This window comes from Callorhinchus milii, unplaced genomic scaffold (genome assembly GCF_018977255.1).
Source record: "Callorhinchus milii isolate IMCB2004 unplaced genomic scaffold, IMCB_Cmil_1.0 Scaffold2, whole genome shotgun sequence".
Classification (NCBI taxonomy): Eukaryota; Metazoa; Chordata; class Chondrichthyes; order Chimaeriformes; family Callorhinchidae; genus Callorhinchus; species Callorhinchus milii.
In genome coordinates, this window is record NW_024704743.1 from 37,993,364 (window position 1) to 38,021,330 (window position 27,967).

Genomic DNA, 27,967 nt, shown 5'->3' on the forward strand with positions numbered 1-27,967 from the left:
GAATGCATTGAATAGTATGGATATCAAATTAAGTTTTCAACACTGAGCTTAAAGCTTTGTTTATGTTAAAATAAGACAGCACAAAGATGTTTACTGAGTTGATTTTCAGCATATTGATTTGTACCTAGAGTTTCCACAATTGGGAGCTTCTTCACAATGGCTCTTTTCTTCACCATTCTCATCACACCAAGAGCCAGTGTTACTGTCACTACAATGGGCAGACCTTCAGGAATGGCAGCAACAGCCAAGCTGAAAAAAAATGAAATTGTTACAATTACAGATGAATAATACAGACAATTGCAACGACGACAATGCAATTTGTGTCATAAAGCGTCTTTCATGTTGAGAGGACGCAACATAACTGACGAGGAGTCGGGGAGGGGGAAGCATTTTGAAGGCCGGGGAGCAGCGAAGGCAGGAAATGGAGGGGGCAATGAAGTTAGGGAAGGGGGCAAGGCAGATAGAGTTCCAAAGAATGGGATCAGAAATGGCTAAAGATGCTCCTACTGATGGCAAGAACAGAGCTATTTGAAAGAAGGAATTTTTAAATTTGATCCATTGTGGACGGGGACATTGCCAGACATTGCCTCCGCAACATTGCCAGACTCTGCCACTGCCTCACCCCCTCAGACTGCTGAAACCCTCGCCCATGCATTTGTCACATCAAGGCTCGATTACGGGAACTCCCTCCTCATCGGCCTTCCCAACTCTTCCCTGCACAAGCTGCAGATCATTCAAAACTCTGCAGCTCGTGTACTCTCACACACCAGGCTCCGTGACCCCATCACTCCCACCCTCGCCCGACTCCACTGGCTCCCCATCCCCCAGAGGATCGAGTTCAAGATACTCGTCCTCACTTTCAAGGCCGTCCATGGCCTTGTCCCCTCCTACCTCTCTGACCTGCTGACTCCGTACCAACCTGCCCGCTCCCTCCATTCATCAGGCTCCAGCCTGCTCCATGTCTCCCACCTGACCCGCCTTACCATCGGTGGCCGGGCTTTCAGCCTCTCTGCTCCCACACTCTGGAACTCCATCCCACTGTCCCTTCGCCTCACTTCCTCCTTAAGGCCAGTCTCAAGACCCTTCTCTTCGACCGTGCCTTTGGTCTCCCTCCCACCTCTCTACCTTTCTTCACCCTTGCACCACCCCTCCCCCATGCTCGGGCCCCGACATCTGACTGTTCAGCGCATTGGGACATCCTCCTGACGTGAAAGGCGCTCTATAAATGTCATTTTGTTGTTGTTTTGGGGTATCCAGGGCCACACCACAGTGTTGTGGGAGGGGACACAGGAGGGGACACAGGCTGCAGAGTTCTGGATAGTCTGCAGCTTGTGTATGGAGGAGCTGGAGAAGTCAATCAAGGAGGGCTTTAGAGGTGTGCATAAGGGTGTCAACAGCTTGGTTCAAGGCAGTGGGGTAGCCAGGCACTGTTGAAGAGTGAGGGAAGGTAGAGGGAGTGAGAGCCCAGGTACAGGGTTTAAAGGATAGTTGATGGTCAAAGACAGAGGTTCCGCACTGGCTCCATGTGGTGGAGGTTTATAATAGAGGCACACAGTGAAATCATATTAAAGGTTTCCACATACAGCACAAAAAGAGACCATTCAGTTCATCGGGTCTACTCTAGGGTTTTACTCCACATCGATCATCTAATCTAACTTCACTGTCCCGCCCCTCAACCACACCACTAAATATTCTGATTTTTCAGGCATTGTGTGCTAATCTAGTTTTGTAGAAAATAAAGAAACTCATAAATTGTTGGAATTCAGCTCCAAGTCCTCCATCTCCCCCCCCCCCCCCCCGGAGGAAATCAGGCTCAGGAATTTAAATCAAGACCACCGATTGGGTTCCAATATTCTAATGCCAGGCTTATTACCTTGGCTCCACGCCAGAGAGCTGCTCATTTCTCTTATCTCACCTTCCCCCCCACTCCCCCGAAATAGATGAACGATTAGGGCTGGAAGCAGGAGAAATGAGATGTAAAGCATAGCTTACCTCACTCCAATAGTGAACATATCAAGAATGTGTTTCCCTTGCAGCCAGCCAACCAACATTATAACACCTAAAATAATGGAAAAGTAACACCTTTACAAGCTGTTAACACATTTCTTTTAAGCAGAAGTCTTTATAATGAAATACAATCAATAACAGCTAGTACCTTTGAATAGTACTTTTCACACAAGATAAATATCTCAAAGCAGTAACCAGACATGAGAGCAGAAAGAAAGAAAACGGGAGATTTCAATAGATTGATAAAAGAACAGTTTTTAAGAGGAGCAAGAAATCAATTATCTATAAAATAGACTTAGGTTCCTTTCACCACTCGCTTCCTGAAAATTTCAACAGATAATAGAAATCTGCAATTTATGTTGGATTATTTCCAAACGAACAGGTAGCTTCATATCATAGTTAATTTCTTCAACTAGACCTTATTTAAAATTAAAATGGTACTTCTTACCTATAATACCAAATGAATATAATGAAAGTTGTTTTCCAAGCAGGTCCATGCTTTTCTGTAATGGTGTCTTTGGGGCCTTCAAAATAATTAAATTGAATTAAAAATGTGCACACAACTGTTTTGAATTATGTTGCACATTTAGCTATGATTACAAAAAACTATAAACTGGGGTTAAAGCAATATTCTTCCAAATGTCTTGCATCTCAGTGACATTATTGCTAATAACAGGTGGTGCTCAAGTACTGTAAACATGCAAGGTGAAAACATTTTTAAAGCAATGATTGGCCAGTATGGGGGGGGGGGGGGGGGGGGGGGTGGGGGGAGGAGACAGAATTGCGTCAAGCTACGAGCCTTGAAAGGATTAAGACAATATTCCACTGAATAGGTAAACAAAAAAGATCTTGTAAATATAACAAAATATAATACAGAAGATCAAACTGATCACTATCTGACTGGGAATGAAACCTAAGTAATCTATAAACTTGGCAACATGAAGCAACCTGAGAATTTAGATGGCATAATAGTTCAGTGCCAAAAATAATGGGTCACAGAACCACCGTCCAGTAGTAAAATGAACGGGAATAGGTTTCACTTGAAAATTGCAGTATTTTTTTTACAAATATAGGTACTACTTTTATGCCAAGGAAACAGAAAAGCTTAGGATCCTCAAAAAATATATTTACTTGTTAAAGTTTACTTCATCATTTCCAAAAACTTACTTCTTCAGCTTGCATCATTTTGAAAACCTCTCCAAATTCTGAGTTTTCTCCGGTTCCTATAACAATGCCCTGCAAATTCACAAAGTCAGCTTAATTGATTAAAATATGGATGTTGTTGGTATTAAAGCAAACTCTTCTTTTTAAATCAGACTCCAGAATATGGAGTAATGTTCCTCAAGAAATCTTATTTCTAATATGTTTTAATAATCAGTTAAAATTGCTCACCGAGAATTATCAAACTAAAACCATTTATCCGATTTACTAGATTAAAGAGCAGAATTACCTTAGCCTTCCCACATCTAACCAATGTGCCCATGAAAGCAATATTGCTTCTGGATGCCAGGTCACCATTACTCGCTGTAGGTTGTGGAGTGGTTAACTTTGAACATGGTGAGGTCTCTCCCGTAAGGCTAGACTCGTCAATGGAAATGTCCACGATCTTGATGAAAAGGAGCAGCAACTCATTACAAAGTAAAGACTTGAGCAAAACATATCAGTATATCCGAACAAATGGATATGTTTGTCACTAACCAACTGCAATGAAACATTTAAAAGGTTTTAAAACAAAAGTTAGAAAAACAATATTTTTGCTTTATCTGTCTTCTCTTTTCTCTGTTTATCCTTCTTCTCTATTGCTTCTACATTCACCATTATTTACTTGGACTCAAAGAGCAATTTTAAGATCATATGTGCTAATTCAAAGAATGAGTTTAGGGTAATTCGTAATTTTATATCTTAAAAGTTTTGTATTTCTATATTTAAAAAAATGGATACTCGGAAGTTGCAAATAAATCAGGAAATGTAATTACTCCAAGATTATGGACTTTTTTTTTCTTTCTCCAGCAGTGGATTTCTGCTGAATTTCAGCAACTAAGATAATTCAAGCATTGGATAGATGATGTCCTCGCTGAACTACGATGTGAATAAAAGCTTACCAACCTAGGATTGACAGTTAATCACATTGACTTTTGACCAATATTGGTCATCTTATGTTGCAAGTACAGAATAATCTCTTTAACGAAAGGTCTCAATATTTTTAGGAACATTATAATCACAACTATGTTGGCAATTTGTTCAAAAACTGAGTAGAAAATTAAGGTTTAAAAGATAAGTGGAACCAAAGGCAATAGAGACATTTCCCCTAATCTCACACAATTTGTCTCCAATTTGTTTCCAACCATTAGACTGGATCTAATTACTTAATTTGAAGCAGTCCTTTCTATAAGACTGTAATATGTAGTTTTGATAATTATGCCTGTTTGAGGAGCTTTCCATCTGATGTTGCAACAAAGCAATTTATGTAAACAGCAATTTTCAGCACAGGACACCATTGTGACTCGCGCCTTCTTTTTAAAACAAAATTAATCAACCTTTCCAACTCTTACTGAAATAATATGAGATAATTAACGTAATTCAGAGGAAGAAGCTGAATATCATACCAGAACTCTCACAAAAAGAGGGGGGTGGGGGGAAAGAGGTCCGATCTGGCGAACCAGAATTTACGGTTGAGTACAATTATAGTGCCGAAACTGGCCATTTATGAGGATGGCTATTTTTCAGAGTCTAAAATCGCCGGGTTAATACCAGTACCAGCAATGTAATTGTTTGAATCCAATGAGCAGAAGATAGTGAATAAGCTGCCTTCTGCTGACGGGATTCAAACCGAGTCAAAGTTGATATTACTGGCCACTGAAGACCAGCAAGCATAGTGAGGTGGGGGCATGCGCTAAGGAGAGTGGGCTGGCGGGAGTCTACAAGTGCGCAGACCAGTGGAAATGATTTTAAATGTTTCCATTTTGGGCCCTGTTGGGTTGGTACGAACAAGTCCGATAAGATGGGGGTTTACTATAGTTTAATGCTTAAAAAAGCAGTGGAAAAGATTCAGTTCAAGATTAATGTATTTTGTTAATGAAAAATAGAAAACGTGTGCTGTCTTGATACAATCTGACTGTGTATATAGGTTCCTACAGAAAGCAATATGGCTTTTTTGAAGCTCTTTCCATTCCTGATCATCAGTATTAATTTTGTGACTTCAATCTAACCTGTCAAAATAGCAATAGTTACTTCAAAAAAGAAAAACTATGCCTGCATTTAAATCTAGTAACAATAATAATGCTTAAATTTGTTATATATATCGTCTTTCACTTCGGGAGGGCATCCCACAGAATATACTGTAAAATGCAGAGATCATATGCATTTCTGGGTAAATGCAGCAGCTAATTTGCACATATCAGTGTTGTACAAACAATTGTGAAATGAATGACTAATTTTATTTGGGGAATTGTTGGCCAGGATACCAGGATAAACTCCCTTATCTTTTCGAATAGCACCATGGGATCTTTAACATCCACCTGAACAGGCAGATTTAATTGACTCAGTTTAATGGCACCTCCAACAATGCCGCACCCCCTTAGCCTGGACTGAAGTGCCAGCTTAGACTACAGGTGGAGGTGCTATATAGTGTACCATTTAAGATACACAAGTAATAATTACATTTATGTAGAAAGTTCAGTTTTAATATCTTTATTTTGGCATTTAATTAAATTTAATACCTTTCATTACTACAAACAAAATTGTGCTTAGGCCAAAATAGCCCAGTAAGGACAGGATTACACCTGAAAAATACAGTACTAGCAAACAAGGTTAAAGAGCTTTTCTGGTAAAAACTGGTCGGTTCATTCTCTCAGTTATAGAATGTTCCAGTTAATTATAGCCCTGAGTGCTGACTAAAACCTTAATTGTTTACCAAGTTAGCGATTCTGTGGTTATTTTTCAGTAGAACTTTTTGTAACTGAAGGAGGAAATGGGTTTCCCCAAATTCTGCAAAGTAAAATTCTTATCTGATTGGATCATTTTCAAAAACTGACATTTGCTCATGTAAAAATGATACACTGAAAGAATTATACTCTTTAAGAGTAATACTGATACGAGGAAATAAGTGCAATGATAGCATATAACTATATTTCATGTATTGCATTCATGGGGGTGTAAAGGAGAATGCGGCAGGGGATTAGGAGGGGCTGAGGCTCATATGAAGTCTAAACACATTGGCAAGGAGTAGTTGGACCAAATGGCACAATTCTATGCTGTACAATCTATGCAATTTCCTGAAGCCTCAATTTTTTTTACTGACAACACCAACTATATTCAACCTTAAAGATCTCCTTAACCTCGCGACCTAGAGATCTCCTTAAAGCACACCTGTTCAATAATAGAGAATTTCTACAGTTTGTGATGTTTTACATTCTGACGATTAGCACAGAGCATATTGAGACGTCTTGCTAACATGAAAGGCGCTTATATACATGTAAATTGTATTAGAAGTTGTAGCAGAGAACCAACAACATTAAAGATTTTGTAGCTTTTTTATATCATAGTAACATACCATTTTTGGCATTGTGGAATTTACACACTATATATGTATATATATATTGTTTAATGGTTATAAAAATATTTGGGGAAGGCTTATTTGTGTAGATGTATATCCTCGTCAAAAAAAATAACTAGGCATCCAATCTTTTGAGACATCTTCCTGATGTAAAATATGCTATATCAAATGTAAGGATAATATTAGCAGAAAAATATTTTGGTTGTAAAGAATATGTGTCTCCCTAAAGTGTGCCGACTATAAACCACAAACTCAAAAATATTATTTTCCAATAGAAGTTTAACATTTCCATTTTTCAGTCATTATGAGCTTTCTGAGCAAAGATTGAAGTCCTAATATGAATCCAAGCAATGTTTCCTGACATAGGAAATGGACTGATAACAGCTACAGAAAAAAATGTAGATGAGTTGACAGATTAGAATTCCAAAGTAATGAAACTAAACAAACTTCTCCACAACCTCGGCCCAGCCTACCTCTGTGACCTCATGCAATCCTACTGTCCGGGCTACTTCCTCTACTCAGTTAATTAATAACACTCACTTCATGTCTCTAAAGCTGTCATCACCATCCTGGCAGCATTCATGTCCCAAACTACATACTGTAGCCCAAGATATTATTTTCTAGCTTTGAGATTTCCTACCAACTTGGAAGGCACTATACAAATGTAAACTGTCGTCGTTGTAAACAAAATGTTATATATATTAATCTGGAATCTTATCACAACTACCCTCAAGAAAACAATAGTGGAATAAAGTGGACGCATAATAAAAACAACCCTTACTACAGGAGATTAATACAGATACATGTGAACCCTGTTACTAAGTGCCTTACTTGAGTACGGGTTTGTTTTTAACCTTTACCAGAATTGCAGTACATTTACAGCATGTATCAGCCAGCTTCCAACACTATGGAATGGCTAATTTCCAGGTCATCAAGTCACCGCAATCACTTCCTGTGCGCTGCATATGCATAGGAAGTGATGCCGATGCCACTTTGCAAAGTATATTCTAAAGATTTTGCTCTGCAGGTACCTCAAACAGACGCAAATCAGCAGGGACTTTATCTCCAACAGTCAAGCATACAGTATCTCCTGGAACCAGTTCACGGGCAAGCAAGTGCTCCACCCTTCCTTCCCGCACACTGCAGAAAAAAAGCAACATTTAAAATAATATGCAGCACAGTCAATACAACAGAATAATTTCCTGTTAAAACATACCAATTCCCGGGCACTGTTGATGACAGTATGGCTCATTAGCAGGAAGAGCAGACCAATCATCCCACTCAGATCCTGTTAGCCCTGCAAGTCAAAGCCCTAATGCAAAGGGTGATCCTGGCTGGACAAACAGTGGGAAAGCTTACCAGATAGCGATATCAATGGCACACAATGTGGTTTTAGCTGGTTAGACTCCAGCAGTTACCCCAGTGTACACTCTGGGGTTCCCAAGTCTTTGCTCTTGCCAACCTGCACCTAATATTTTCTGGAATTAGGTAAGCAGGATGAGCCCCTTCAGGGAGAGAGGGCGCATTCCCTTCCAACAATCTATCTCTGGAATTTCCATGTGTAGGTGGGATCCATGGAAATCTCAGCTTGGTTTGGATACTCTTAAGCATGATGATGGGTTTCCGCATGCGGCAGACACCCTTCTGACCNAAAAAAATTGGATTAATAGAATATTTAAAAAGGCTCTAAAAACAGTAAGAGCTTTCTGTTTCAAAAACATCAATCCGGATTTTAAAAAACAATCAATGTGTGATTTCACTTAACTTTCTAGTCATATGAATAGGAAAAAGTGAAGATGGGCAACAAAATTGTTCCCAGGAGTAATCAGAGTAAATTGTTCCCAGGAGCAATTTACTCCGATTCCACAAAATATTCACCTACCCATCTTTCTTACTAAAAGTTAGTCAATCATGGGAGATGAAAAATCAGAACAAAATGAACCATGGCCAATTGAGGAGAAAAATTTCTGTCCGACTTCAAAAGGCAGAATTGGTTAATTATCTATAATCAATAGTTAAATGTTATAGCGAATACATAGAACTGCTTATGAAAGAATAATAATAATACTCAATGTTCCTTTTACAAAATTAGTTAGAGGGAACTCAATGTTCCCTTTAACTAATTCCCTTTACATATCTAACCAGTTCCATCTTTCCTAAATGTTCCACAACAACATGCCATATTGTGACCTTAATAATAATAATCCTTCCCGGGAACTCATTAGCAAATAGTGTTTTTTTCCTTTCTTAAACAATGGAGGGATATTTTCCATTCTCCAGTCCAGGCTCCAGTCAAAGCCTCTATTTCATCATTAACTTCCCTCAGGATTCTTGGATGTATTCCATTCAGACAACTGGAAAAAATATTGAATGAAGGCACGTCATGCAATCATGGTTTTCCTATAACAATTTTGTACTTTTTTTTCTGTAACTATAGTCTAAAATAAAAAACAAAATGTCAAAGAAGAAAGTTAGAACCATGTTAATTTGAATCTATGTTCTTAATTCCTGTTCCCTGATAGTTTTAAAATATGGCTATTTAGATGTTTGCTTTGCTGGATTCTTATACAGTAAACCTTGCTTTGTATTCTTATACAGTAAACCTCATAAGTCGTATCAGTTGGGACCACACATTTAATATGACTTTTGCAAAGTACGAGTTATGACAAACTTTCATAGAATATGAATGGGACTTGGACAGATGTACGACTTAGGCGATTATACGATTTATACAGATTTATTTATACAGATGAAACTTATTTATACAGATCGGTTTTACTGTATAAACTTTGCTTTATAGAGTAAAACTGATCAAGGTAATGAAATACGTTGTACTATAAATTCCCCCTTCTTTCTTTCCATAGCGTCAATGGGAAATTTAACATCCACCTGAACAGGCAGACCGACAAGATTTCAAAAGAATGAGCATACTTAAACATTTCTACAAAAAAGAAAAATAAAATTTTTTTAAAAAAGTCGTACCAGTGGCATTCTGGAGGAACCAATTTGCTTAGCTCTTCTAGGGATTTTTCAGATCTATACTCCTGAAGGGTAAGAGGAAAAAGAAAGCAATGTCACATAGTGGAATTATTTATGTACAGCTGCACACAAGAGTTAAATGTTTTCTTGTTAATATATTTTTTATTCAATGTACTTTCACCCTGCTTCTAGACCCTTAATTAAAGATGTATTAACTTGGGATAGATTGTAACATTACAATGCAACAGAACAGCAAAGTAGGAAAGTAAAGTATAGCCAGCAACACTCTTCCAATTTGATTACTTTCTTGTAATCACACCTTAGTATCGAGTGCTTTTCATAACATCTATTGCTAATATTATTATTATGAAATCTTTTTGGGTTGTTAATTATTCTGATTATTTGATTTGGTTATTTGTTATTATTTTACTTATCACTTAATAATAATCTTGAATTTGATATAGCGCCTTACCTCAAAATGCTTCAAAGAATAATATAAAGTGAATTGACAGTATTTTGTAGGCGAAACAGGGCAGCATTTCAATTGCACAGAGTAGTGTCCCACAAACAGACATGGATTGAACGACTGAATGTTTATTTATTTATTTGGAAGGGATTATTACCCACGGAAAGCAATCTGCCAATCAACTAGCAATCGGGTTCTTACTTACTGCTAAGTAAACAGAGGTGTGTGGAGCAAGGAAACTTGCCTAAGGTTTCGCCCTTCCCAGGAATCGAACCAGTGTCTTCTCGCTTGCGAGGCGAGAACCCCAACCAATAATCTACAGGACTCCACTTGCCAAGATTCAGCAAACATCTCCCAAGAAACGAAATATACGTTTTATTCTTGAGATATAAAAATAGAAAGGACACTAAACTGAACTTGATAAGCTTACTTTCTGTGCTGTGCATGGTCACTTCTGACAATTATGATAACAATGTGCTACCCAATGCAGAGAGGAGCCAACATTCACATTTATTTTAAGCACAGGCAACATTTGTAGCTTTCTTTGTTAGTCTCTCTCCATGGAGACTAAAGAGGTTATAGTCACTATAGTCATAAAAATAGAACAAACGTTTATTGTTTGAAACTCTAGTTACCCAACAAGCTCTTTTGTAGCTTTCAGAATATGTAGATTTTCAATTAATGATCGCAAAATTGCTAATTCCAGTTATAAATAAAATTAGAGAACAGGCAAGAACTGCCCTTAGTCCTCTGAATAAATTGAACGATCACTGTTCAACCAAACTGTTCAATCAAGCACAGTAGATGCCAAAAATTTTGTTTTTTAGCTTATGGTATCGGGCTAAATTTAACTAATCTTAAAATAAGACCAAGGCAAAGTTCTGAAAAAATAATCTTAGAAATTGGCTCAACATCTTTGGTTCTTATTAAGTCCTTTATCAAAAAACAAAATGACCAAATTCACAGATTTTACTATATGAGGCCTATTTACATTCTTTAGGGAAAAATTACACCACTCAATGAGAAACACATTTATTACAAAAGAACAAAGTTCAAGAAGGAAAGGGAGGAGGAGGGGAGGTGGAGAAGGTACAATATCTCAATACCCTTCCACTCCAGAAGCCTCATTATGAATCTGATGCAATTGAATTGACAAAATATCTTCTGATGCATACATCTTTCTCTTGGTTGTAAGAGCGGTATGTAAAACGGCTTTGGCATATTTCAACCCACTTCCTTATAAGAGAGAGGCTGCATTTCCGAATTGCTGCGATTCACTTTAAATTGCCTTGCTCAGAAAGGCCAAAAAGATAATATGAAAAGGGGAACTGTATTAGAATTGGTGTGATAAGGGTGCACGAAACTGGGATTAAAACCAAATGCTGGGACAGGGTAGCAAAAACTTCACTCTGCCTCAGGCGAGCAGGAAAGTGTAATATTTCTCACCACCACCATCTTTTACTTTAATCATTACAAGATTACAGAAAGATCATCAGGTAAGAATAAAGGTTACAGCCCAACTTTTCACAATTTGTGACTGCAATAAGATATGAAAAGAAATTCTGATCATTCAGTCAATCTCAACAATTCAGGCAATTTTTTTTCTGTCCATTTAGATTTTAACCTTTAGTACAATACCAGCTAAACAAACAGATTCAGAGCCATCAACTCCACTGGATAACAATTCATCATGTGGGATAAATGTCAAGTGGCCAGATTGCTCAACATTTCTCACTAAAAGTCAGATTGACCTAGTTACTTCAATATTATGAAGAGATCAAATCTGAAATGGCCCGAGTCTTAATTGACTAAAAAAAACTCTTTGAGTGGATTTTCAGTCAGAAGTCAATATTTGGATATTTACATCCCAACTCGAGAAAAGATGTACAGAATTACATAGAGGAAAACCAGCAAATATAGTACTTAAAATGTGTAAAACGATAAAAGTAACAAACATTAACATACAACAACTTGCATTCATATAGTACCCTTCAAGCAGAGAATGTCTGAGGCTTTCACAACGGTGAGGTTAGACATCCAGCAGGGGAGAAGGGAAAGGTGATATAGATGCAGTCAAAGAGGAAGGTTTTAAGGTAGGACTTAAAACAGATAGAGGTGGCAAGGTGGAAGGATAGAGGCTGGGAGTTGCAGAGGAAAGGGGGGATATCGGTTAGAAAACGTAGACGAGAAGAACAGATGCCAACTTTAAAACTAGTTTCAAGAGCTTTTAAGTATTTTTATTATGAAAACAACGACAACAAAAAACTAAAAATTACATTTGTAAAGTGCCTTTCAAGTCGGGAGGATATCCCAAAGCGCTGGACAGTTAGGGACTTGGACCCGAGCAGAGGCTTGGGATCAGGGAGAGTAGGGGGCATTGGGGTGGAGCAAGCCAGAGGCTGCTGAGCAGAGGGAGCAGACAGTTTGTTATGGGATTAGCAGGTCACACAGCTAGGAAGGAGCAAGGCTATGGAGAGCCTTGAAGACAAGGACTTTGAACTCCATCCTCTGGGAGATGGGAGCCAGTGGAGTAGGGCGAGTTTGGTAGTGATAGAGTCATGGAGCCTCGTGTGGGAGAGGACACGAGCTGCAGACTTCTGGATGATCTTAATATTACAATAAACATTCACCTGATATTTGAGAAGCATTATCCCTGTAATCTTATTGCTTGTTTCAATAACAGTAGATGAAATGAAAAGTCAAAAAACTGGTAGGCCCAAGTACAAATATTTGAAACAATTTAGTAAAGAATACAAGTTTAAAACTTATAGCTTTGGCCAAGTTTCCGGTAGAAAACGTTTAAAAATACCAACCTGGACAAAGGCGACTGTGACCACAATTAGTATTGCCTTTGAAAAGAAAAACAATGATGCAATTAGTTCTTAAATATTATAATCTTCTATAAGGATATAGTATATATGATATAAGGAAAGTAGATGGTTACCTCCTATTGTAAAGGTACAACTGAATTACTGAAAAAATAAGCACTATATGGGAACCCCCCAAGAGGTTATTAAACACAGTTTACAAAAATTTGCAACACAATTATACATACAGTAAATACAAATAACTTTACAATTATGTAGCACCTTTCTTGTTGGGCGTATGTCTGAAGGCACTTAACAATATTTGGCACCCAAGCTGGGGGTGGAAACCAAGTGGAGTGTGGAGGGAAAGACCAATGAAGGTGGAGTCAAACAGGTAGGTGCTAAGGTGGAACCTGAATGAAGTGAGAGAGGAAGCGTGTCGGGCGGGGGTGGTCTACAGGATGGAGTTTCAGAGAATGGAAAGCAGCAAGGCTGCAGGATCTTACGTGCGTGATGTTGCTAAAATTAATTCATTTTGATATAAATCTAAAGAAGCACCTTATTAACAATGTGAATAACCGAATGACAAGGTTTTTTTATATTAAAATTTTCCGCAATATGGTTTATGATTTGCTCAGTCACAAACACGTGCATGAAATTTGGCATTACGCTAGTCTGCATTAGTAGTTAACCATTGCTTCCTTACCACAGTAATGCTGACTGCATCATCCAGTTGGTGCATTAGAATGCTGATTACAGCTGAAGCCAGAAGCAGCATAATAAGAGGATTTTTGAACTGCAAGAGAATACACAAAGCAAGAACCTCGTAAAACATTTCTTGCAAACAACAACAACCAAATTACACTACACATAAGTATAAATTCCATGGTGCAAACCTTTTATGCAATATATAGCATAGCTAGCTTATAATGAAACTAGCTTTGCTATGACAAAATGTGACTGTCAAAAGCTAGCTGATAGAACCGTATCGACAGACTTTAACGCAGGGTGGTCCAATTATCCAATAGGTTGGCCACCAGCCACATGTGGTGAATTGGGAATCCACATGTCGAAAAATTGCATTTTTGTTAGTAAATTTTAAAAATGACCAATAGACACTGTCACTGGGCATACGATCTCAATACTTGTGTTCGCACTCATATTCGTATGCATATCTTGGCATTTTTGTGCGTTTGTCAATAAGATGGTAAGACGAAAAACAGTGTGCGAGTCTTTTTTTGATTATAGTCCGTGTTTTACTTCCTTACTATCTTTTGGTTACTTGCTAAAATGGTGTGCAACAAAGATGAAAACACCCGATTTCAGCACCATGGAAACACCAGCAACGTTGTATAGAGAAGCAAGTTCGACCAATCAGAATACACTTATTGGGGATAGATATTTGTTCAGTAAATATACATGTAATTGCTGTCCATTGTAATAATTGTATATATTCATAGGCAAACACGGCAGCCAATTAATTCACAAGACCAACAAACATGAAGTAAATGACCAATTTATCTGGAGGATTCACGAGGAGAAATTCCTTCCCCTTTTTCAATAGTGCCATAAGATCTTTAACATCCATCTAAACAGGCAAACGGGACCTTGGTTTGATATCTCATCTCAAGACTAGCAATGCAGAGCTCTCTCAGTAATGAAGTGTCAGTCTGGACTTCAAGAGGCTGAAAAGAAGTCATTACAAAGATGGAAATTGCCAATACCCAAGCAGAATTTCAATTACACAAGACAAGTGACTGCCTTGCTCAATGTGAAAATGTGTTGCACAAAACTGAGTTATTGCTCAAAAGCTGGAGTAAAATTAATTTGATTAACATTTTCAAAATAATAGAAATGTCAGAGGAATGAAACAATATCACAATGTTCTATGGACAGCTGTGTGCGTAACTTGTAAACCAAGAAATATGAATGTATGAAATTCTATCTAAACCTATACCTTTCTAAAATTACAATTCTACCTAAAGCCATTGGGTATTTATACCCAACCTAACATTTCCACAACTAAGCAAAACTAATCCTTGATAACTCAGTCAATATAGCCCAGAGAACAAAAGCTCTAGTCTCATAGACTCCCGAAATGTTCGCTTGCAACTTGTCCCTCTGCTGCACAATGTGCTCAAACAATCATTACCTTCGTATTTCCTAACACATGGGATGAGACAACCAAGTCAGAAATCCTACAGAACAGACTCTGCACATAGCTGGGACTTATTACTCATTTACTGAGACCAGACAAAGAAAACACTGACTGCCTCCTGTTCTCTGGTTTCTTCACATTTTTCCATGGTAGAAATCAGAACCAATTTTAACTTAACATAAGCAAACTTAATACTTAAAGGCATAGAATACTCATCTAAGATCTCTGGGAAAGGGGGGAAGGGGAGTACAACAACAACAACAAAATTACATTTGTAAAGTGCCTTTCACGTTGGGAGGATGTCCCAAGGCGCTGGACACACAGAGTTACGGACCCGAGCTGGGGGTCGGAGTGGGGGAGGGTGGAGGGCGGGGACGAGGGGGAAGCAGGGAGATCGAAAGCACGGTCGAAGGAGGGTCTTGAGATGGGTGTTGAAGGTGGCAAGGGAGGGGGCGAGACGGAGGGACTGTGGGATGGAGTTCCAGAGGGTGGGTGCAGAGTGGCAAAAAGCCTGCCCGACAATAGTGGGGCGAGCGAGGCGGGGGACATGAAGCAGACCAGAGCCCGCTGAGCGGAGGGAGCGAGCAGGGTGGTAGGGGGTTAGGAGGTCGCAGAGGTAGGGAGGAGCAAGACCATGGAGGGCTTTGAAGGTGAGAACCAGGATCTTGAACTGTATCCTCTGTGTGATGGGAAGCCAATGGAGTTAGGCAAGGATGGGGGTGATAGGGTCGCGGAGTTCTGGATGATCTGCAGCCTGTGGAGGGAGGAGTTGCGAAGGCCAACAAGCAGTGAGTTTGCATAGTCGAACCTCGATGTAATGAAGGCGTGTACAAGGGTTTCGGTGGCCTGTGGTGTGAGACAGTGACGGAGCCGGGCGATGTTGCGGAGGTGGGGGAAGGCAGAGTGGGTCATGGCATAGATGTGGGATAGAAAAGATAGTTGAGGGTCAAACAAGCCCCCAAGGTGCTGGACTGACTTAGTAAGGTGGAGTGTGTAACCATGGATGGTGATGCTGTCAGCGCCTGAGGTGAGGAGGCGCTGACAGGAGCCAATCACGAGAGCCTCGGACTTGTTGACGTTCAACTGAAGAAAATTAGCTCTCATCCAGGACTTGATGTCTGACAGACATTCTGTCAGGACAGCAGTGGTCCTGGAGTCAAGGGTGGAGGCAGAGAGGTAGAGTTGGGTGTCATCCGCATATATGTGGAAGTTGACCCTATGTCTGCGGATGATGTTACCAAGAGGGAGCATATAGATATTGAGGAGGAGGGGACCAAGGGCAGAGCCCTGAGGAACGCCAAACAAGATGGTCTGGGGGCTGGAGGAAAAGCCGTTTATGGAGATGAAGTGCAGGCGGTGTGAGAAGTACGATCTGAACCAGTCAAGGACAGCGCCGTGGAGGTTGAGGTGAGAGGAGAGGCAGTGAGGAGGATAAAGTGGTCGACGGTGTCAAAAGCAGCAGAGAGGTCAAGGAGGACGAGGAGGTAGAGGGAGCCCTGGTCGCAGATGGACAGAATATCATTTGTCACTTTGACCAGGGCAGTTTCTGTGTTGTGGGCGGCACGGAAACCCGATTGGAGGAGTTCGAGAAGGGAGTGGCGGGAGAGGAAGAAGGGAAGCAACAACTCGTTCCAGGACCTTGGAGAGGAAGGGGAGGTTGGAGATGGGGCGGTAGTTAGGGAATAGAAGGATCCAGGGAGGGTTTCTTTAAGGATAAGAGTGATGACAGTGGTTTTGATGAGGTAGATTCAGAAATAATAATAATACTTGCATTTGGTATATCACATCGTTAAGCGTTTCACTGAAAAGTGAATTGACTGCCTATTTTGTGGATGAAACGCAGCAGCCGATTGCGCACAGCGGTGTTCCACAAACAGTCGTAGTTTGAGTGACCAAATTTTTTTTAAGGGATTATTACCCCCAGAAAAGCGATCCGCCAATCGACTGACTCCTGGTTCCTACTTACTGCTCAGTAAACAGAGTTGTGGGAAGTAAGGAAATTTGCCTAATGCTTTGCCCTGCCCGGGAATCGGACCCGGGTCCTCTTGCTTGCAAGGCAAGTGCTCTAATCAATACGCTACAGGACTGCAACTGGATATTAAATGCAAAGCAAAAAATATTTAAGTATTGTGCCTGCAAAGCTACAGATAGATGAATACAACAAAGAAGAATGGCCCACTTCTTCCCCATATACTGAAGGACCATTAAAATCACTTTTAACAAATTTTCAACAATAAATACTCTTATGCATCAAAGTCAATCCATCAAAAACAGTTTTCACTCAAATTTGATTTATATAAAAAAATGTGTTGATTGTTTTCGTTGTGTGTGATGGCATGCTCGAAGGAGGGGTGGGGGGTGAGATGGTCAAGTTCAGGATTTGGCCGACTTGGCTCCACTTCTCTGCCTCCTCCCAACATGACTCTGATTGGCAGATTGGGTTGCCAGTCAGTCAGCACACAGTTGAAAATAACAGAGTGATCGCTGAAAAGTGCAGCAAGTGAGTCAGTTTTGGCTAACCTCATGGTGTGGGGGAGGGGGGTGGGGGAGGGACGGTCAGACTGTATCTCTTGCCCAGAATACAACACTTATTTCAAAGTCCCTATAAATATCTCGTAACCTAGATAAACAGATCACCATATTTCCTGAAATGACAAGATAAATTTGTCCTCCAAAGACCGCTCAAAATAAAGAGAGCTTCTCTCTAGAATGTTATTGCTACTACTTGGCAGCACAAGCATTATAATCTCTGATGTTGATCAACAAAAATCAGTAGCAATCAAACTGCAGCAACTCTATTTTGTAACAATTTTTGTAGGTCTCTGCAGTAAGGCTTTCTTTAACTTGCCATCTCCTCCTTACCAACAAGAACAGAACAAAATTAGATTTGTGAATGTAAAGAAAAGTAAAGAATACCCAGAAAATACAAAGTCAAGCAAGTCTGGCCTGGGGCCTGAATACAACACAGCTTTTCACACATTCAGAAGTCAAATCTAATGGTGAAGGAACAATTCCTCCATTTCCTGAAACAACAGCTCAGATAGCAATGTGTGCGATGAATCCAACCCACTGACACTCTTCAGAGACCCTAACATGGGAAAGCATTGAAGTTTATTTTAGCTGCAGCACTGTAGTGTATCCCACTAAGTGCCAGCAAATACAACACCCCATCTGCCCAAGGGGGTTGAGGCATTGTGGAAAACTACTCAACCTGAAAAAACGATGTACTCACTGAGGCTGAACCAGGAGAACATCTTCAGGATCTGGTCTCCATTCCTGGCCTTCTGCCAATAGCAAATATCAGTGTCAACAACANCCCCCACACACACAGTACCAACACTAATGCACGATAATCCCATCCAAATCAAAAATAAACCCAACGGGTGACGGAGAGGGTTAAATATGTTTAACTTTGATTTGGGGATTAGGAAAAAAACTCCCCCACCCAAGCAATCACACCAAAGGTTAACACAAGCACCACATCATCTATAGCCCACTTAAAACTGTATGGCATTCTTGAAAATCTACAATACTTTTACAATGTGGTTCACAATGTGTAATATAATGCAGTGTCTATACATGTAGCATATTGTAATATACTATATGGTGAATCATTTGCAACTCATTCCCAAAAAAGCCAAAAGAAAGTTTGAATATCAATCAGGGAACAAATACGAAGTATTCTGTGACTGGAGATGCTGGTTTCTTACAGAAGAATCAATGATGTAATTTAAAGAAGTCACTTAAGCAGCCAGTAACCCAGAGATATGGTTTTGTCAAATGTGGTACAATCAAGTTATTTGTTAATAATGGAAATCCCTTTATAATGCAGTGACCTGAGCCTAATATCTCAAGACCCCGCGTTATAAAGAGGCATGATGAAATAGCTGACTCCTGGGTTCTCACATCACCACTACTAATACATTTAGTAGAGCACCTTTCTCACGGAATATAATGTAAAGTGAAATAACTTTTGTGGGCAAATGTGGGAGCTCATTTGTGCACAAACAGCCATGAAGTGAAATGACCAATTTTGTGTTGGCCAGGGCACTAGGAGAAGCTGGCATTTGGCCTTCAACCCACAACTTTCTGACTCATTGGCAAGAGTGCTACCAACAGAGCGAGGCTGATACATCAAAGTCACTTGCTGTATGTTCAGTGCAAACATGTGCAATGTGCAAGAAAATACCAACTCGATCAATTCCTGTGCAAAGAGATGTCAAACAGTGATTCCTGCAATTAGGATAATGTATTATATCCAATGTGAGAATCATTGTGGCATTCATACACAGTATGTCACAAGTGCTGTTAGCACATAACATACAAGCACAGAACACGGCAAGTGACGTTAGAGGTGACCTGGAAGTCAGCCATTTTTTCATAATAACAGAATTTGGGTCGCATAATTTTGATTTTAAAGTAAGAAATCATCAAAGGCCCACAACTCAATTTTATACAAGTCTATTAGCAAATCTGAGGTATGGTGAATTGCCTTCTCACAAGGTTTTCCTGTAATTGAATATGTTTTGACATGAGTTGGATCATTGGTCAAGTGCTTGGCAAACCACAAAAAGTATTCCAATCATTCCTTGATGAAGATTGTGCTCATTTAATTCTAAAAGGATTCTCTCGTCCTTCAACTTAAACAGAAAGGAGGTATTCAAATAGGGGTCAGTGAATACAAACAAAATATTTCCCCCCCCCACCCCCTAAGATTTTTCACAGGGAGTTTTGTAATTACCACAAACAATTGGTTGAATCTGAATCCATATTTTGAATTAATTTACAGTATTTGGCTTCTATACACAAGAGGATTTTGTCAGGACCATCTAAATGGACTATTTCTTGATAATCTCTATTCACTAAAAGGCACATCTGAAGAATTAAATGTTCTGGCCCATTCTTGCTAGGAAAGTACAATAGCTTCATGTAATTCTCACTAAAACTTAGCCTCATTGTTTACTACCCTGTACACAGATAAGTGAAGTAACTATAAAGCAGTCTCTTGTTACCACTTTAGAACATAATTTTCAATGGATAGGGTACTGAGCGGTACAGCCATTTAAATTCTGTGCTTTAATCCCTACAACAGGAATCAAACCCAGTGAAGATGGGAAGAAATTCTCTCTGATTGTTAAAAACCCTTTATGAAAAATGTGTGCAATCCACTCTCTGCACCCCTTAATCCAGTACAAAATAGTAATCTCAGTGGTCACAGATGGTTGTGAAAAATGGAAAATTTGATACGAGTAATTTTCACGCAATTAATTACGAAATTTAAACTATGAGCATGGAAATAGGGTGTGGTTATCACAGAAGGGGAAGAATTTTTCAGCTCATTCTTGGTTTCATTCTTTCTAGTATAATATTGATCATCCAAGGTTGGTAACAGTACACTTTGGGAGCATAGGAAGAAACAGTACTTCGCCATTACTTGTTAATCAGCTGCTTAATGATCAGCAACACCTCTAAAGAACTCATCTGCCGCCCTGAGACACTCCCTAGTTAGAGCTGGAACTTGCCCAATTACTGGGGCTCATTCAGGAACTGAAGCCAGTTTCAGTATCAGTAACACCCATCTGAAATCAGCTATCTCAGCACAAATCCTAGCTCAAATCTAACTTCTTTATTTATAAGGAAAAGTACAAAGTGCCACACCACATTTATCACCAAGCTGAACTTTTCTGAACTTGTGTTAACTTGAGGTTATCAAATGATAATGACTTCCTCTGACACACAGCAAATAAGCCAGATCTGAACCATCCGCGTTTGAAATTTAAATGATAAAACTTTGTGTCTTAGTAAAATATATTGATAGGCTAAATTAAAACTCATAACATTAGAGATCACCAATTGAATTTGAATATCGTGATCAAGTCAATAATGGAAAACTTTAGAATACAACATCAATCAGCAATGGAACACATTTCTGAATTATAATGGAAAGCATCAAAAATCAATTTGCTTTGTTGGGAAATTTTCATCCACTGGCAGAACATTTTGTTGAATCAGTGGTTTATGAAATGTAAAGACAGAATAGGTTGATCAGCACATGAAGGTTGTATGAGTAGGAATCTCTGTGAAAATAAGTTTCTAAACCAGTTCCAACAAAGATGACTGTTATCTAAATATCAATCTGAACACTAACCTTACTCTCTTCTATAGTTGCTGATCAACCTGCTCTGCATTTTCAGTTTTTATTTCACATAAATGGTCTGAAGTGTTTAGACCATTTCCTGCAGCTAAACGTCAACAAGACAGAAGCCATACTCTTTGGTTCCCGCCGACATCTTCTGTCCAACGGTTCCGACCTCCTCAACCTACCTGACCTGTCCTTAAAACTCTCCGCCACATTACCTGTCTCTGACAGTACCTCACCCCCAAAAGCTGCCAAAACCCTTGTCCATGCCTTTGTCACCTCTCGGCTGGACTACTCTAACGCCCTCCTCGCCGGTCTTCCCTCTTCTACTATTCACAAAATTCAGCTCATTCAAAACTCCACGGCCCGCATTCTCACCTGCACCAAACTCTGTACCCCGACTACCCCAGTCCTTGCCAAACTCCACTGGCTCCCTGTCACAGAGTGGATCAACTCTTGTGTTTCAATCCCTTCATTTCTTGGCACCCCCCCATCTCTCTAACCTCCTCTCTCCCCACAGCGGTACCCGCTGCCTCCGCTCTACTGGGTCCGGACTCCACCCCATCCCCTGAATCCTCCGCTCCACCATCGGCGGACATGCTTCAGCCACTACACCCTGAAACTTTGAAACTCCCTCCCTCATCCCTTTTGCCTCACCCCCTCCTTCCCCATCTTTAGGTCGCGCCTGAAGACCTTCCTTTTCAACCGCTCCTACAGTCACTTTGCCCCTCCCCCAGGCTCAGCCTTGGGCTCCACCACTTTTAAGTGTTCTGAGGCGCAGCCCAGTGTGGAGGGCGCGATATAAGTGCAAGTTGTTGTTAAAGTGATACAGCAGTTACAATAACAACAACTTGCATTAATATAGTGCCTTTCAGGCAGGGTAGTTTCCTAGTGTGCTTAGGGTCCCAGTTACTAAAGCATTAAAAGCGAATATTGTTTTCTACCGTTATCGTACATCCTACACAATTTATTTAAACAGCATTCAAATAATTTCTTTATTTGAAGCACAGAAAGACAAAACAGATTTTTGGGGAAGAATGCAGTCAGAGGCGAGTTTTTTCAGTTTTGAGCTTAGCTATTCAGATGCTATATAAGTAATCTTGCTAACAAGGAATGGGTGCATTTACTTTCATCTGGTTGGAGGCAAGTACAAGTTCCTGTGCATGAGCACATCACATGAGGTACCTTGAATAAAGACATTGTGAAGAAAAACTACTTCAATGAATGGGCAAAATTCATTCTTATACAGACCTGTGAAATGTATTTTTTCCAAAGAGGTTCATCTTCACTGATTTCAAATTCATTCCACCCGTGGAATGTTCGACGCTGAGAAATGTCCCCATTTTTCAGCCCATTATGAAGGTCAGCCTGTTGGAAAATTAGGTGCTTAATAAATGCAACAGAAATGTATTTCAATCCAATCATAGCAAAAAGACATGCATTTCGGCCCCAAAATACAGTCTTGCACTTCACAATATATCCTTTGAAGCGCTTTGAGATGGCTCAACTATATCATAAGGCACAAATGCCAGGATCATTATAATATTAAGTACATGCAAAAGCAGAAAATATGTAACAAGTACACGCAAAAGCATCGTAAAGTCCCACACAAACTATTATTGAACCTTCTTGAAAACCAAAAAGTCAGTTGGCTATAGCTTTTTAACATTTTTCACCTTTTTAAAAATAAATTCTTTTCTTTTTTATATTCCCTTCCGAAGGATTATATTCCTTTCTGAGTGGGCAATAAACCAATCATTCCCTTTTGCTAGCACAAACCTGGACAAGAAAGTTTTTTTGAAAAATCCATTTTGATAGTGTGTTTATCTTTATTCATTAAGCACCCCTCCATATATGATCATGGAAGTTATGGCATGCTGCACAGTTCTAGTTTCTCTATGATACATGGACTTCAAAGAAGAGATTTTAAATTATGTTTATCAATGTTAATTTGTGAATTATGCAATATGCAGGAATATACAGTGGGCCGCCCTGCCCACAATACAGAGACAGCGCTTATGAAAATCACAAACAATGTTGGTCTCCCCTCTTCCACTATTCACAAAATTCAACTCATCCAAAACTCCGCCTCCCACATTCGCATCCGCACTAAACTCCATACCTCAATTACCCCATTCGTTGCCAAACTCCACTGGCTCCCTGTCACAGAGCGGATCAACTTCAAGATCCTCACTCGAGTGTTTCAATCCTTCCACGTCTTGGCAACCCCCCCATCTCTCCAACCTCCTCTCTCCTCACAGCGGTACTCGCTGCCTCCGCTCTACTGGCCTCCTCCTTGTCCTTCGAATCCTCCGCTGTGCCTTCAGCCACTACACCCTGAAGCTCCCTCCCTCAATCCATTTGCGCCAGAAAACTTTCCTTTTCGACCGTGCCTACGGTCACCTTCCCCCTCCCCCTGGCTCAGCATCGGACTCCACCATTGTTAAGCGCTCTGGGATGCCGCGCAGCGTGGAAGGCGCTATATAAATGCAAGTTGTTGTTAAGTAATTATGAGGTCTTTGTAAATGTTATTTTGTGTGGAGGTTATTTCTCGCATGAAATATTTTAAAGCTTTCAGACTGAGGCCAGCAGTGCCAAAAATAGCCTCAGTGTTCCCTGGGCGACGAGGGAAGTCGAAAAAAAAACAGCCATAGTTTCCATTGCTGGTTGCTACTGGAAAGTAAGCATATGTATAAACAGGATCAGACACAAATGTGATGCCATCACATTCAAATAGTCTGCTTTACATCAGTTATGCTTTTCATTGCATAAATCTAAAATAAGTTGCTGAAATATTTCAGATTTTTCGTGGCTGTGAGTATTATTCCCAAATTATGCTGACCTTATGACAAGTTTAAAAGTATTGCACAACTTAACTTGATTTGATAATACAGTTGCTAAAGCAAAACTTGCAGTGCAATAAATGTGCAGAGACCATTATTTGGCTTATCCTAGCGTACTAATCAAAAGAAAGTGGCAGGAAAAAATCGACAATCTTAAACTTTTCAGTCATGAAAATCTGCGCTTGCTATACAATCCTGCTGTAGTAATGGTTTGCTGGAGCAAATATATTGTGAGCAGCTCTCTGTAATAGCTGATACGTAATCCTGGTAAACTTTGCACAGTGATTTCTCATTGCACTACAGCAACATGAAACAGCAGTAATTGAGTAAAAAGTCAACAAACTTAATTTTTCTCTCTCCTTTCTAGACTCTGCAGCCAAGATTGAAATACGAAACTGCATCCCGCCAAACTATCCAAAATAGGTTTTTAAAGATATAAAAGCTCAACACCTCATTTTAGCTTTCTGCATCACTGGACATTTCAAACTAGCATAATGTTGAAATTTTCTAAATCGGCTGCCGCATTGTACAGTAATCATAGGGCTCAAAATATGCACTTTTCTTCTGAAATGAAATTAGAACAGGGTCAAACTGAACAACGATACTAGGAGTGATACGAACCAGAGAGTATATTCTGGACTTCTGCATCACTTATACTGCTGAAAGCAAAGCAATATGTTTTCCAGCACAACTGAGTGATCTTGAGTGCTTGATTTATGCTGCGTAGTTGATATCGCATCCTAACGTGACCATTAAAAACACCAACATCCGAGTTCAGAATTGCAAATATGCACAGAACTTTGAAATTGTATTTTTTTTTAGTATCAATTAAAGGGATAGCTGTGCAACCAGACCTTTAACAACATTTGAGAATTCTGGGGTCATCCGAATGACCAACACAGAACGTTTTCAAAGGGACCAAGGGGTCATATCAGTCTCTTTATCTTCAACTGATGATAAATCAAACTGCTCCGAAAACCAACTCCTTCCATTGACATTAGGATTGCAGCTCCAGTGAAGTTTGAAAGGGTGGGGGCGGGGAGGGGGGACTCAATTTACATTACGCATTCATGCAAAATAATTAATCTTATTTCACTAACACCTCACAGAGAAAGCTTTTGCAGAACTTTTACAATTGGCCCAAAAGCCCAGTTGAAGCCTGGTTGATAAAAAATTGATTTTCCATTAACCAACTATCCTGGCGTCTCGTGTTCTACTGCCTGCAGTCGAACCCCAACTCATTAATTTAATGTTGAATAGGTAATTTTATCCATAAATAGTGAAACTCTTGCAGTTTATGATAATCTCAAAACCTAATAATAATCCCTCCAAAACCAAAAACAATAATAAATTGGTCATTTTCAATCCATGACTGTTTGTGGGACATTGCTGTGCGCAATTGGCTGCCGCGTTCGCCCACAAATATACAGTCAATTCACTTTACAGTGTGTTCTGTGAAGCGCTTTGGGACGTCCTCCCGACGTGAAAAGCGCTATATCAAATGCAAGAATTATTATTATTATTAAAACCAAATGCAAAGATAATTAACCACTGACTGAATTACTCCGTTTCGCCCACGAACATATAGTCATTTCACCTTACATTATACATTGAGATGGCTCAAAGACATGATAAGGCACTCTATCAAATGAAAGGATTATTATTAAACTCACTTTCAACATTCCCTGCTGATATTTCAAAAGGTTGCTTTAGATTTTAAATTATTATATAAAAGCTATTTGCGAAGTGTAGTAGAAACAGTATGATTTAATATTTTTTGCATTTGAAATAGTTCCTTATGTAAAAGATCTTAAAGTAGAGGAGTGCTAACCAAAACCTCTTCTCTTTTCAAATAGTGTTATGGGATCTTTATCGTCTACCTGAACAGGCAGACAGGACCTTGCTTTAATATCTCCTTGAAGCACAGCTACTTTAACAATGCAATTCTCTTCCAGCACTGCATTGGACCATCAGCATTTTCTATACTACAGCATATACTATACACCAATGCAATCCTACATTAAGGCGCGATTTCAATGCAAAAGTACGCAGATGATTGGCTTATGGCCTGAGTGCCAACTGGTTGCCCTGCTTAAATGAAAATGGCCGACTTGTGAGTCATTAGGTCACTGACCATGCTCTGAATGCTCAAATTAGGAAGCGAGATCATTGGCACCAGATTGACCATTTTTAGTTGGCAATTTTTTAAAAAAGCACTAAGCAGCTAAAATGGGTTTGTTGGATCACCAATGATGTCACTTTCTGCTTTGCCCATCAACAGCAAAAACTGAAAAGTATAGTGACTGTGTATTTTATAGATGTGTTCAAGATGGTGACTGCAGCGCCCAAGATCCATCCACCGGGAGCACAATATCATCTGCAATTGTAAGTGCAGCAATTTAACTGGAATGTCTGGAACAGATAAACCACAGGGTATAATTGAAAGCTCACCCACTGGTGGTGGAGCGTATTGGGTACCTAAGACACTCCACGATCAGCAAGTGCCTTGGGATGTCCTTCCAACGTGAAAGACCCTATACAAGTGTAATTTGTTGTTGTTGCTGAGTGTGGGGGCTGGACGGCCAGCGTGGTAGGATTGCAGGAGGTTACAAACATAGAGGCCATGGAGGGATTTAAAAGTGTGGATAAGGATCTTGAATTTGATTCATTGGGGGAATGGGGAGTCATCGGAGCTGAGCAGAATGGAGGTGATGGGCTTGTGGAGTCTGTCGTGAGAGAGAATATGGATTGCAGATTTCTGGATTATCTGTAGTTTGGGTAAGGAGCTTGGGAGTCTGGCAAGCAGGGCATTAGAATAATTGAACCTGAATGTGAAGCATGAATGAAGAACCAATTACTACAGCATACTTTACCAAATTAAAAAAATCTAATGCCAACATCGCTGCCTAAATGTTCCCACAATGTCAGTCATGTCCATCAGTCACGCCTCGCAGATACCTTCCGCTGACTCTCACTGCGAGAAAATGCTGGACTTCCTCAAGTCCAAAATCGAGGGAATCCATTCAGCTGCCACTGCCCTCCCAACTTCCACCCCCTCCCTACCCCCACCTCACACAACTACCCATCCGACAATTACCCATCCCTCCTTCCACAACTTTGAACCTGTCACCCCCTCCTCTGTCTTCAACACGGTAACCTCCATGAAGCCCACCACCTGTTCCTTAGACCCCATCCCCACCCCTCTTCTTAAATCCCAACTCCACCTCCTTGCCCCACTACTCGCTGACATCATTAACATCTCCCTGTCATCTGGCACTGTTCCTCCCCCCACTCAAAACAGCCACTATCACCCCCACCTTGAAGAAACCTTCCCTTGACCCATCACAGCTATCCAGCTACCGGCCCATCTCAAATCTCCCCTTCCTATCCAAGGTCCTTGAGAGAGTCGTTACCTCCCAGCTTCGCTCTTTCCTCTCCTCTCCCTCCCACCATGAACTCCTCCAATCGGGTTTCCGTGCTGCACACAGCATGGAAAATGCTCTGGTCAAGGTCACAAACGACATCCTGACCATGTGTGACCAGGGCTCACTCTGCCTCCTCGACCTCTCCACCACCTTTGACACCGTGGACCACTCAATCCTCCTCCACCACCTCTCCTCCCACCTCAACCTTCAAGGTTCTGTCCTTACTGGTTCAGGTCCTATCTTTCACACTCCTCCACTTCGTCGCGGCAAACGGCTTCTCCTCCAGCCCCCCAATGTCTCGTGCGACGTTCCTCAGGGCTCTGTCCTCGGTCCCCTCCTCTTCACCCTCTACATGCTCCCCCTTGGTGACATCATCCGCAAACATGGGGTAAATTTCCACATGTATGCGGAGGACACCCAACTCATCTCTCTGCCTCACCCTGAACTCCAGGACTGCTGGCGTCCTGACAGATTGTCTGTCAGACATCAAGCCCGAGATGAGAGCTAACTTTCTCCAACTCAATGTCAGCAAGACTGAGGCCCTCCTGAATGGCTCGCGCCAGCATCTCCACCCCTCAGGCGCTGGCA

General features: G+C 40.4%; 1 protein-coding gene across 1 annotated transcript in view; it reads right to left on the minus strand.

Moving 5' to 3' along the window:
- The window catches only part of atp2c1 (ATPase secretory pathway Ca2+ transporting 1), a 65,023-nt gene that overhangs the window by 25,220 nt on the left and 11,836 nt on the right, over positions 1-27,967 (minus strand). The window contains exons 3-12 of the mRNA XM_007901701.2: positions 22,363-22,479; positions 13,521-13,610; positions 12,821-12,856; positions 9,545-9,606; positions 7,594-7,702; positions 3,458-3,613; positions 3,175-3,243; positions 2,456-2,531; positions 1,993-2,059; positions 125-249 (exon numbers count right to left, since the gene is read on the minus strand). Coding sequence (XP_007899892.1) covers positions 125-249; positions 1,993-2,059; positions 2,456-2,531; positions 3,175-3,243; positions 3,458-3,613; positions 7,594-7,702; positions 9,545-9,606; positions 12,821-12,856; positions 13,521-13,610; positions 22,363-22,479 — 907 coding nt within the window. The remainder of the gene's footprint in view (positions 1-124; positions 250-1,992; positions 2,060-2,455; positions 2,532-3,174; positions 3,244-3,457; positions 3,614-7,593; positions 7,703-9,544; positions 9,607-12,820; positions 12,857-13,520; positions 13,611-22,362; positions 22,480-27,967) is intronic.